Source organism: Diaphorina citri, unplaced genomic scaffold, assembly GCF_000475195.1.
Source record: "Diaphorina citri unplaced genomic scaffold, Diaci psyllid genome assembly version 1.1 scaffold1203, whole genome shotgun sequence".
In the NCBI taxonomy this organism is placed as follows: Eukaryota; Metazoa; Arthropoda; class Insecta; order Hemiptera; family Psyllidae; genus Diaphorina; species Diaphorina citri.
Genome location: NW_007378632.1, coordinates 66,935 through 79,869, shown reverse-complemented (window position 1 = coordinate 79,869; position 12,935 = coordinate 66,935). Strand labels below are relative to the sequence as shown.

The window sequence follows — 12,935 nt, the reverse complement described above, 5'->3', positions numbered from 1 at the left end:
ACTGCATTGGCGGCGTGCCATCAATTTATTTTTAAAGCATTGCAAGGTAGGTGGCACGCCGCCAATGCAGTGAAGCAGAAGTGATATTAGAGGAAAGTGGAGTGCAATGAGGGGAAAGAAAGGTAGGTACTACGTGAAGTAGGAGGACACAAATTATGAAGTGACTAAAAGGCGGGGTACAAAATTGATTTTTAATCTTTTTTGGGGTGGGATGGAGTTTTGTTTATTTTTTGTGGCACTTGATTTATTTTGGGAGGAACGACTTGGCGGGGTCTTTTTTATGCCACGAAGTGGTATTTTTTGGGGGGATTATTGATAGAGAAACGGGCATTCATGTTTAGTTTAACACAATTAAAATTATGTTCTGGTACATATTTTATTCCACTTTTATTAAGGCAAATCAAATGGAGGGATTTGAGATTTTTCGATTTTAATGGTTTATTACTTCATTCCTAGGAATCCTAGGTGACATTTCAGTTTTATCTCGTCTCACATTACCTTCTTTCAAAAAAAAAAAAAAGTGGCTGCATAAGTATGAGCAACACACATCTAGGTACTTATTTCATAATTTAATTTCATCATTGATAACAATGAGATTACCAAATACCCAAATAATAGGCTGATAAAAAAAAAAGGTCTCGAATTCCTCTTTAATCATTGTATGGTTGTACTTATGTTTACTTACCTTATACTAGAAATAGTTATACACCACCTAAGTACGTAGTTACTGAATGTACCAGATAAATTAGGAAATTATAAAAAACTACATGATGCTTTTAGAGTTTTGTGAAAATCAGAAAAAAAATTTCATCAAAATTTTCCCAAGGTACATACATATTACATATTAGAACTATGAAATATGTTGTCCCCCACTGATCACAGATGAAATAAGCATCCCATGTAAATAATGTTTTATCTCTCTACTGGGTTCTGTCAGAGGTATTTGATGAGTAATAGGTAGCATGGTAGCACATTATCAACAGGCAGAATAATCTCTGCTATTTTTTAAAAAGGCTGCATCCAACCTGCGGTCAGGGAGCACAGGTACAAAAAGGTTGCATCCAAATTGCGGTCATTCGATCACCCTCACACATCCAAATTGCGGTCATTCGATTTCCCCTACACATCCAAACTGCGGTCAAGTTCAGAATCTCTAATATTTCAGGTAGATCTGATGAAATTTGGTATGCTATCAAGTATGGTCCAAGGACGCGACTTGTAACAATTTGGTAAAAATCGGACAGTCACTCATCCAGATATCAACCAAAGTCAATGTTGCTTCGAACTTCGAAAAATTAAAAAAAAATCAATTTTTTTCATACTTTATATGATTCCTTATCACACGGGGAGTAGGTATTTTAAGATAGGAAATTTTTGGTCGAAAATTGCCCATGTAAATAATGTTTTATCTCTCTACTGGGTTCTGTCAGAGGTATTTGATGAGTAATAGGTAGCATGGTAGCACATTATCAACAGACAGAATTATCTCTGCTATTTTTTAAAAATTAATTACAGTGTGGCTCAAAATATTCCTTTTCCTATTCATTCACAAACTTTTTTTATGTTTGATAGAGGGAACTGGAACTGCTAAGGTCTGAATGGAGGGAACTGCTAAGGTCTGAATGGAGGGAACTGTAACTGCCAAGGTCTTACTGTCTCAAAAGTGAAGAGAGAAGGAAGACAGAAAAGGAGATAGCTAGCTGTTCCAAGAACAGGAGAAAGCTAGCTGACTTCAATCTCTTTGATATTGTTAGTTCTTTTTTTTTCTCTCTTAACAATTATCTATCAGGGTTTAAACTTAAAATTTAACCATTGGATCAGAGTTTAGTAAATATTTAACCATTGGAAGCGATCTGAACAATTTTAAACTTTGGATTAAGAAGTTTAAATTCAGATAGTGGTCCCAGACATTTTTTTATCTTTCTTTTTTTCATCATTATGTACTTAAGATTGGCCCAGAATAGTCTAGTCATTATCTAGTTGTACATTGTACTCTATTAAATACATTTTTTCCCCATTTACCTCCCAGGTGGTCTAATAAAGGCCTTTTGGATTTGACCTTTCTAGTGTTATCATGCACTAATTGAATAAATAAATCAAATTTAAATGATTTTTGTTTCAAACGTTTTTATAAAAATAATTCCAGAGAAAGAGACCTAATATAGGATAATTATAAATTATCTGATGATTATTCTTACTTGTGAGTAGTCCCGCCCACCATATCCATTCTTTTAGATATCCAAATCCTCCAGCAGCTGCTCTCGTGTGTCCAGAACTACTCAATCTGTTAAGCGCTAACTTTTTAATGATGAAACTAGAACCTGTGAAAAAGCATACATAATGGCATGTTAACTATACTTGGGAGAGGAAAAGAAGTAGGTAGGTTACTATGGCTTACCAAACACTGTTAACAAATGAAATAGATAGATAAAATGTTTTATATGACTGTATAACTGACTGAGATTTTTGTTGACAGGAGCAGGGTGGTTCGTGATTTGCGAACCACGCTTATATCTCAGAAACGGCTGGGGATTAAGGAATGAAATAAACGGCATCATGTAGATGAAATTTTGATGATTATAAAATGGCTTTTTTTAAATTTGCAATTTGTTTTGCAAAACGGCCCATTTTTTGCCAATTATAGGTCACTTTTATGGGAACCCCCATTTTTTATTTAATTTTTGGAATCAGCTTAAAATTTTAATTGAAAAAATGTATTCACTCGAAAAAATTTGCTCTGCAAAAATTTGCACAAATCGCGATTTTGTGTGCGTCAGTGACCCCAGATATGATAAATAACGCAGTTGGTCCTGAGTTAGAGCGAAGAATGCCTTACTGTGTACAAACAGATGGATCTCATTTTGAACAGCTTTTATAAATTTGTTTGTTGTTGTTGATTGTTGTTGAAATTGTTAAGTGAATAATACAAAAATTAAAGAAAGAATTAAGAAATTGTTTTTCTTTCTCACATTGTACAGAATTTTTGTAGAGCAAATTTTTTCGAGTGAATACATTTTTTCAATTAAAATTTTATGCTGATTCCAAAAATTAAATAAAAAATGGGGGTTTCCATAAGAGTGACCTATATTTGGCAAAAAATGGGCCGTTTTGCAAAAAAAATTGCAAATTTAAAAAAAGCCATTTTAATCATCAAAATTTCATCTACATGATGCCGTTTATTTCATTCCTTAATTCCCAGCCGTTTCTGAGATATAAGCGTGGTTCGCAAATCACGAACCACCCTGTATAGCATCCCACTCCATAAAAAAAAGTATGGATTAGGCATTGATGGTGGATCCAATCTTTCTGTCGCTTTCAACAATTTCCACAAGAAAACATTACATTTAAACAGCCAATCGCGTGCAGTTGGCTTTTCTGTACCCTACTCAGGCTGGGTGAAGTTAAGGAGGCGGGTATCTTGTCGCCGAATGGAGGGTAAAATGACTTTCACTAAAAATTAAAAACCTTAGCATTTATACTGTGAAGATAAGTCGTTATAATGTAAAATGTCGACGGAAGTTATTTTCGTCTCCCCCGGACCTGAAATAGTACTCACCTTCCGCATCAGTGAGTCCAGCATCATGTACAATGGATAAATTCTCCAGTGCAGGATCATCAGTGGTGTATCCGGTGCTCTGATTATCGACCAGTAGCGGCTCCGAGGGGTCCTCATCGCTCCATTCAGACTGGGAAGAGGTTTCACACCCTCCCCCTCCCACCCCTACACCTGCTAGGGCGGAGGTTTTCTCCAGAATGCGACGCACTTCTGCCTCCTGTAAGGGAAAAGTAGTCAAGGTGTGATAGAGGGAACTGTAACTGCTAAGGTCTTATCGTCCCGCAATCTAAGAGAGAAGGGAGACAAGATAGGAGAAAGCCAGCCGTTCCTAGGACGAACATTATCCGTTCAGGATAAAATCCGCCCTGGGCGGGAATCTAACCCGCGGCCTAGCGGTTAGTTGAGCTAGGGTTCTTCCACCCAACCACTGTTCTTTTCAATCCTTCAGAGTTTAAGATATTTTAGAGAACTTTAGATATTCCTCGAGCTTGTATTTTTCGAACGCGAGAGAAAATTTTCCTCAACGCTGCAACGAAGTTTTAGGTATATCGAAAGTTCATCATAGTGGTACTATTCAAGTTGTAACGCCAACTTCACTTGTACTATTCAAGTCGACTTTTTTCAGGATCTAGATTGTCATTGAAGAAATTTGGTACGTTCCCACAAAACTGCACCTAAACAAGCATGGAATCGGCTGGTTTCAACACCTATTTCAATATGTACTTTAGATGCTCCAGCACTGGTTACGTACCTGTCGTTCAACTTCAGCCGCTATCTCCTTCTCCTCTTCCTCAAATCTCTTGTTCTCTAATTTCTCCTCATCCAGCTCACTATCTTCTCCCAGGTGCCCAATGTCCGGTCCCTGAGTTGTAACGCCAAAAGTTTTTAAGAATAAAAGACGATTTTTCAAACCCCTGTTTAATTCTGAATTTCTGACCATTTATAAAGGGAAGTTTATGTTAAGCATGAATGCTCGTCACAATTATCGTTCCCTGACACACTGCGCTAAATTCTATGACTTGGACTTGAACTGGAACCTCCCAGATCCGAAGTCCACCGAGCTAACCACATTATTTGTTTGGTTCATAAATTTTGACGATTTTCAAAGCATACAATGAAACGTACCTACCTATTTATTGTAACCAAAAAAGCATGCTACATTCACCGCTAGAAACACAACAGGATTGGTTAAGAACGCGTAACGCATGCGCAGAATACATCCAATATTTTAAAGCAGTTTAACGTCACTGGAAAGCTGTGTCCATAGCTCCATAGTCGACTCTCGTTCCCTGACACACTGCGCTAAATTCTATGACTTGGACTTGAACTGGAACCTCCCAGATCCGAAGTCCACCGAGCTAACCACATTGTGTGGTTCATTAATTTTGACGATTTTCAAATCATACAATGAAACGTACCTACCTATTGTAAACAAAAAAGCATGCTGCATATTAAGACATCGAAAAAAATGTTTGAAATATCTAATGAAAATTGACACTTGAAATCTTCGACGGAAACTAAAAAAAAAATTGGTAGGTATTTCACAGAAATTACGCGCGCTATGAAAATTGAGACACTTGAAATCTTCGACGGAAACTATAAAAAATTGGTAGGTATTTCACAGAAATTACGCGCGCTAAATTAAAGACTGAAACCGTACACTGCCTCGACAACATAGATTCACCTCGTCGATCGACGACGTCGAGTATGTGTGGACACAGCTTGAGGGTTTTAGTGACAGAGGTTTTAACCTCCATTTGATGACAACCATCCGCCTACTCACATGAACCTCACCCACCCTGAGTGGGGCCGAGAAAATCTAGGAGCACGCAATTGCCCAGATGGTTACCCATATGGAATTCCGGATACCATACATGTGCAATGTTGCTTCACTTCGGTGAACTGGTGGATTCAACGTGCTATCGCCGTTGTCTATCAAGATTATGAGGTTCTTAGAGGTCTAACCAAGCACACATTTCAATATGTTTTCTACCTTTAAATACTGAAAGTCATGCAAAAGATTTACCTGCGTACCAATATTTGGCTCAATGTTGAATTCTGCTGTCATGCTTTTTACTTACCTTCCTGAAGCAGAATAGAAAGACAGAAAAGTCCAAGGAGGGTGAAAAGACAGAGCCTGTTTGAAGAAAACCCGTAAGCAAAACGTGCAAACCTTACCGTTCAAATAAAAGTGTTCATCTGTTTATATTCACAAAGTAGTATATAATTGGTACCAAGGAAAGAAAGAACAGAGGATAATCTAGAAGATATCCCATCATTTAAAAAGCACGAGAAATCATGATTCAGTTTCCAAGACGTATTCTCTTGTACAACTAACGTCAATTGACACATTCAAACATCGGTTTTCTGATGTCATCAAGGTACAACTTTAAGGATTTAAAGGAAAGAACGTTAAGCTGAAATACCTTAAATATAATCACAACAAATCACAACCATCAGAAGCCGTTAACAAGAGCAAAAAATAAAACCCTTAGAAGACACCCAGCTTTCAATACCAGAATTGTTGTTACAAATGTCGGAAATTTTGACCTTTAGGCCATTTTCCTCCCCAAAAAAACCCCTTAGAAGACACCGAACTTAAGAAGAAGATACTCAATTCCGTTAACAAGAGCAAAAAATAAAACCCTTAGAAGACACCCAGCTTTCAATACCAGAATTGTTGTTACAAATGTCGGAAATTTTGACCATTAGGCCATTTTCCTCCCCAAAAAAAAAAACCCCCTTAGAAGACACCGAGCTTAAGAAGAAGATACCCAATTATAATTTATACCCCCAGCTTACCAGGCCAAGTTCCGGCCTGAGCACGCCAGTGTGTATATTACACGAAGCATTTCGACGCATTTTTACCCCTATCATATCCGTCAATTTTCAATGTAATCTCACGAAATTTGGGAGCAAAAAATAAAACCCTTAGAAGACACCCAGCTTTCAATACCAGAATTGTTGAAATGTCGGAAATTTTGACCATTAGGCCATTTTCATCCCCAAAAAAACCCCTTAGAAGACACCGAGCTTAAGAAGAAGATACTCAATTATAATTTATACCCCAGAAAAAGCTAAAGTTGATAGAAGAAAGCTAACTTTATCCCAGTACATAATCAGCAATCAGCACAGGAAAAGATAAAGTTGATAGAAGACACCTACTCCTTTGGGGTGGTAGGCGACGGGCCGAGTTTGAGGCCTGCTGGTGTCGAGACTCTTGGAAGTGGTGGGGTTTGGGTCCGGAGGAGGTGTTGATGTAGTTCATCCCCATGGGAGGACCCCGAGGCCATGGGGGAGTGTATCTGGAGAGGAGAGAATGGGTGGGATTGACTACTCAATGGTCATCGATAATAATACATAACACAAGCTAAAGTTGATAGAAGAAAGCTAACTTTATCCCAGTACATAATCAGCAATCAGGACAGGAAAAGATAAAGTTGATAGAAGACACCGATCAGGGCCGAATATCAAGATGCACTCCCTGTGGCATTCCATACTCCATTATCCCTGGAATACTATACAGATACATACCTTTCAGGCACGGTGACAGGGCTACTGGCCCAGGCCAATTCCAATTCCTGCTGCTTGGCCATCTCCTGCACAGCCTCTATAGTGTCTAGACTTACGTACCGGCCATCAGGAGGCCCCGCCGGCCCTGATTTCCCCGGATTATTTCGAATCAGGTTTTGATCGTCGAGTAGTTTGCGAATTTGTCGCTCGAAGTTTTCGCTGGATGTGGAGGTGTTGTGTTGAGTCTTGGAGGTGTTCTGTGACGGTGGGGGAGACTGGGACTCACGCGGGAGCTCCGTTTGACTGCAGCCGTCTTTTTTCGACGACCTAGAATGAAGGAAGAGACAATGGAAATATAATGGAAAATGAGATGGGAAAAACACCTTTGTATCACTGTCATATTAAATAATAAAAATAAATGAATTAAATTGAATTGAGATATTGCTCAAAAATAGTTTCTGAAAAAATGATAAATCTACTTGCCTATTGAAAACAATGAGCTCAGATATTGTTTCTGGACATCCAAGGGGGGTTTAAACCCCAAATCCTTCCAAAACAAACTACACCGTGAGGCCAAGACTAAAGTAAGTTTTTATTAATTAGGTCAGAAATATCAGGATATCGCCCCCCAAAAAGGGACCAAAGTGGCCGCTTAGGTGTAAAGTCATTACCTCGTGCTATTGCTATTGCTAGCGGCAGAATTATCATCCTTCTCGTTGGAACTATTAGAAGACCGGTTCTTCGCTTCGCTCGGTGGTTTCCTCTCATATTCACATCTCTTCTCTATGCTGGCTGTACGTTTAACGCGGGGGGCGGCTTTAGATTTGAACTCAAACGAAGCACAGGAATCTCCCCTATGGGGTTCGGCTTTGGACTTGAATTCAAACGATGCACAGGAATCCCCCCTATGGGATTCTCCGTAGGCGATGGATTCTAGAGTAGTACTGGCACCGGCCGCTAGGGCCATGAGTTGAGAGGGGGACATCTTCTCCTTGCTACGGGGATTGGAGCCTGTCCCCGTGCGATTCCTGTAGGGGGAGTCCTCTGCGGAGGGAAATAGAGAAGTGGAATTAGAATTTATGAATTTAAAACAGCCTAGTTAGCTTGGAAGGTAGCGCTTCTGCCTTGTAAGCTCTAGAACGAGGGTTCGATTCTCGCCCGTGCCGGATTTGATAATGAACGGATAATGTTCGTTCCCGGAACGGCTGGCTTTGTGCTATCCTCTCTTCGCCTTGGCAGTTACAGTTCCCTCTTTCAATCCTGTGTTTTTTTCGAACTAAATGAGTTTGATAGCTTGGAAGCTCGGGTTGATTCTTTGTAAGCTCTAGGACGAGGGTTCGATTCTCGCCCGTGCCGGATTTGATAATGAACGGATAATGTTCGTTCCCGGAACGGCTGGCTGTGTGCTATACTCTCTTCGCCTTAGCAGTTACAGTTCCCTCTTTCAATCCTGTGTTTTTTTTTCTTTTTTTTTTCGAACTAAATGAGTTTGATAAGAGGTATATAGCTATAAAAACGAGGGTCTCATCCTCCAGAGATCGAAGAGAGATGAGAGAAAGTCAGCTGTTATGAGAACGAACCTTATTTGTTTAGAATAAAGTTCGCCCCAGGCGAAAATCCCCGTAAGGTAGCGCTTACAAGAGCGCTACTTTCAAAGATAACTGGGCTGGCTACAGGGCTCAAGAAAAAGGCCTCAGAAACATCGGGTATAGCTAACAGCTACTAATTGAAATAAAATAAAAATCTCTTCCTTACAACCTCAATGTACTTAATATCTATACATAATATTATATCCAAGCTGCCTGCAAATTGGGAAGCTGATTATTAAGAAAGAAAATAAATAATTAGCGTCACATGTCATTTTAAATTCTTGACAACAACAAGTGGAAGATTGTGGGTTCAATGATGGCCAAAGCATAGAAATTTATAATTTTTTGTTGGTGAAGAACTCCGAAGAACAGATCTCGAAGGATTACGTGGTAGAAAAATGGAAAATATCTTGGGCAATAAAAAATAAACTCTCCTCGTTCTAACATTTCCCGGAAGACACTCTTATTAATTTATTACAAAGTTCACTTTGCCCCTTCGATTTTCAAGTACCTATCCCCAAATAACTGAATAAGTATCCATCGCTCTCACTTTCAGACGGCACGCTGTCTACCTTATCCCCAAACAAACCATCAAATCACACGTCGCTGTCACTCTCTGACGGCACGCTGGGCGGGGGTTGTCCAAAGTTTCTCGTGATAGACTGAGACACGGAACGTATGTTGGCGATAGAGTGTTCATCCTGTCCTACTGGGGGCAGATGTATGGGGGCGTAGCGTAGGGGGTCCTCGTACTCTGAATCGTATAGGACCGAGAGAGAGTCTACTGATACTAGGGCGTCGGAATCAAACACACGGGAGGAAGCTCGAGAGGAGAGAGAGGTGTTATCGTCATCGTTAAACCATCAAATCACACGTCGCTGTCACTCTCTGACGGCACGCTGGGCGGGGGTTGTCCAAAGTTTCTCGTGATCGACTGAGACACGGAGCGTATGTTGGCGATAGAGTGTTCATCCTGTCCCACTGGGGGCAGATGTATGGGAGCGTAGCGTAGGGGGTCCTCGTACTCTGAATCGTATAGGACCGAGAGAGAATCTACTGATACTAGGGCGTCAGAATCAAACACACGGGAGGAAGCTCGGGAGGAGAGAGAGGTGTTATCGTCATCGTTCCGATGGTCCGGATTACCGTAGCAGAGGTCGTAATTGACACTGTTCACGTCACTCAGCGCTCCTGGTGGGGAGAAAAGGAAACAATAGGTATGGATTAATGCCACGCTTCGCTAGGGCAGTGTATAGCATCCCACTCCATAAAAAAAGTATGGATAAGGCAATGTGTTGATGGTGGATCCAATCTTTCTGTCGTTTTCAACAATTTCCACAAGAAAACGACATTAAATTTTAACAGCCAATCGCGTGCTGTTGGCTTTTCTGTACCCTACTCAAGCTGGGTGAAGTTAAGGAGGTGGGTATCTTGTCGTCGAATGGAGGGTAAAATGACTTTCACTGTCACACTTACAAGATACTAAGTTTTAACGATTTTGCATTTAATTTGACTCTGCTTATTCCGCGATAAGCAGAAACTCGTAAAATTCGTAGACAAAACTCAAGTGTCAGCCCAAAGCAATCACATTTGTGAGGGCTGATTGAGAGGCTGACGAAAAACGCCCGCCTGAACACAGGAAAATGAGAAGAAAAAGAAGACTTGGACTCAAACCACAAACCTCCAGATTTGTCTGCGATAAGGTCTGAATCAGACTCACCTGAATATCGGAGGGGAAGAGCCACTTGCTCGCATCATGGTGGGTAGTCTGAGGAGGGGGAGAAGGGGAGGGAGAGGCATCTGTCGTCTTACTGTATGACTCATCCGAGGAAGAAATGGAGGGCGAGTGATTGAGGGAGGAGATTTCGTCGGCGGATGAGTGCACCCTGTATTGTTGAGGGGTGGGAGGGAGGAGAGGGGCCTGCTGGAATGAGGCGTAACCCGCTGGGAACAGAGAAGAACAACGTTAGCTTAATGTACGGGAATACGGGGTAGTTCAGCTTAGTGCTAATAAAAATAGACGATGGAAAAAGAAAAAGAAAAAAAAATTGAGGATGAGGTTCTCACACTATCCACTACCTATCTTCTCACACTATCCACTACCTATCTACTCACACTATCTACGATTATAGCATATAGGTATTATGGCAGACACGGTGGGCTTATCACAGATTATATTACTGTAGATTATTATATTATTATAGATTTAGTTTTAGTTTAGTTTTCTTAACATTGTACCACATACAATTGTATATTTGTACAAATAAAATTGATTGAGTGATTGATATATGCATAGACTTGATCCCAATAGAATCAAACCTAAATGGGATACCTGGATAAACGGAACCCTCTGCATAACTAGAAGGAAGACAAGATAGGAGAAAGCCAGCCGTTCCGAGAACGAACATTATCCGTTCAGGATAAAATCCGCCCTGGGCGGGAATCTAAGCCGCAGCCTAGCGATTAGTTGGGGTAGGGTTCTTCCACCCAACCACTGTTCTTTTCAATCCTTCAGAGTTTAACATATTTTAGAGAACTTTAGATATTCCTCGAGCTTGTATTTTTCGAACGCGAGAGAAAATTTTCCTCAACGCTGCAACGAAGTTTTAGGTATATCGAAAGTTCATTATATTATTATAGATTTAGTTTTAGTTTAGTTTTCTTAACATTGTACCACATACAATTGTATATTTGTACAAATAAAATTGATTGATTGATTGATTGAGGATGAGCCAGTGGCGATGGCACGTTGAACATACCGGTTCCCCATGGATCAACGAAGATTAGCAACGGTACGCGTGGTTAGTATCCGGATGAGTGACCATCTAGGCAAACGAGTGCAGCTGGCTTTTCCCCACTCGGGCTGAGTGAGGTTAATCTGAGAAGACGGATAGCTTGTGAAGGGTAAAACCCTGGTCACTAAAGGCCTTACCAGTTATACAGTGGCGTTACACTCTAATAGAATATACCTTGTTTATACTATTAGTATCCGGATGAGTGACCATCTAGGCAAACGAGTGCAGCTGGCTTTTCCCCACTCGGGCTGAGTGAGGTTAATCTGAGAAGACGGGTAACTTGTGGAGGGTAAAACCCTGGTCACTAAAGGTCTTAGCAGTTGTACAGTGGCGTTACACTCTAATAGAATATAGAATAGAATATACCTTGTTTATCCTGCCAGAATGAGACTGAAAAGTCCCTTTACTCCCGCAGTCTAAACAGGGTCTTATATATTTCATAGGTATAGTTTAAACATATGTAAATAAAAAAACCTTGTTTAAATATATATATATATAAATGTGATAACGGATTAGGATTAGGAGAGGGATATACTACCAGCATAGGACTGAAAAGTCCCTGTACTCTCGCAGTCTAAACGCAGTCTAATAACATAAAATAAAATGTAAATGTAAATGTAAATGTAAATGTAAATGTAAATGTAAATGCAGTTTCTTTGTGTTATTATGTCACAACTTTGGTGCTCACTGCAGCATTGTAGGATTTTCCCAATATCTCAATAATCCTAACATCCAATGTTTACCTACCATGCTGGCACCGGTCGCTATGCGCATTTATATGTCATAGCTACTCATTTTCCTCACGAGGCTGAGTGGGCCCCGCAACAGCCAGTCACGGAATCAATCATTTGCATGATACAAATTTCTTGACCCCGCCGGGAATCGAACCCGCGCGCAAGGCGAGCGCAGTGACCACTACGCCATGCTGGGAGCTGACAGTTAGGGGAATAAACAAATGAAAGGAAGGTGGAGTTGCATTTTCTTAAGCGGAACCGATTTCGATGGCGCGCCATCTTGATTTTGCGATGATCTTAGGACCCAAGCCCATGCAGCCATGCTTGCATTAACTAATGGCACTTTGTCATCAACTCATGATACAGCTATTTCTACCTTTAGAAAATAGAGGTCATAGCCATTCAACCTTGGAGAAAAAAGCTGGAGACGACATATTGGAGGAGGGAAAAAAAAGGAGAAGAAGAAGAGAAAGAAGAAGAAGAAGAAGAAGAAGAAGAAGAAGAAGAAGAAGAAAAACTGAACAAGACTTTCGTCTTAGGAACACGTAGCTACGTATTAAGGAGAGAAAACTTGAACTTTTAAGAAAAACTGATGAAGCGTGCTAAGAAGCCGAAAGGTGTGGGGGAGGCAGATATAAAATTTGAAAGGGAGAAAGAAAAGGGACGAGATAAAAGGAGGAGGAAAAGGGAATTCAGGAAAGAAGCAAAATTAGGAAGGGAAGAAAGGGAATTTTTGGGGAAAGGAGAG

The 12,935-nt window shown here is 40.4% G+C and overlaps 1 protein-coding gene across 1 annotated transcript in view; it reads right to left on the bottom strand.

The window, feature by feature from the left end:
• Positions 1–1,824: 1,824 nt before the first annotated feature.
• Positions 1,825–12,935, bottom strand: part of LOC103514692 (Ca(2+)/calmodulin-responsive adenylate cyclase-like) — a gene marked incomplete at its 5' end in the record, with an annotated part of 77,991 nt that continues 66,880 nt past the window's right edge. The window contains 10 exons of the mRNA XM_026827591.1: positions 1,825–1,853; positions 2,199–2,321; positions 3,557–3,773; positions 4,308–4,488; positions 6,722–6,861; positions 7,081–7,396; positions 7,741–8,113; positions 9,272–9,481; positions 9,544–9,849; positions 10,333–10,613. Of these exons, the coding sequence (XP_026683392.1) occupies positions 1,825–1,853; positions 2,199–2,321; positions 3,557–3,773; positions 4,308–4,488; positions 6,722–6,861; positions 7,081–7,396; positions 7,741–8,113; positions 9,272–9,481; positions 9,544–9,849; positions 10,333–10,613 (2,176 nt within the window). The remainder of the gene's footprint in view (positions 1,854–2,198; positions 2,322–3,556; positions 3,774–4,307; positions 4,489–6,721; positions 6,862–7,080; positions 7,397–7,740; positions 8,114–9,271; positions 9,482–9,543; positions 9,850–10,332; positions 10,614–12,935) is intronic.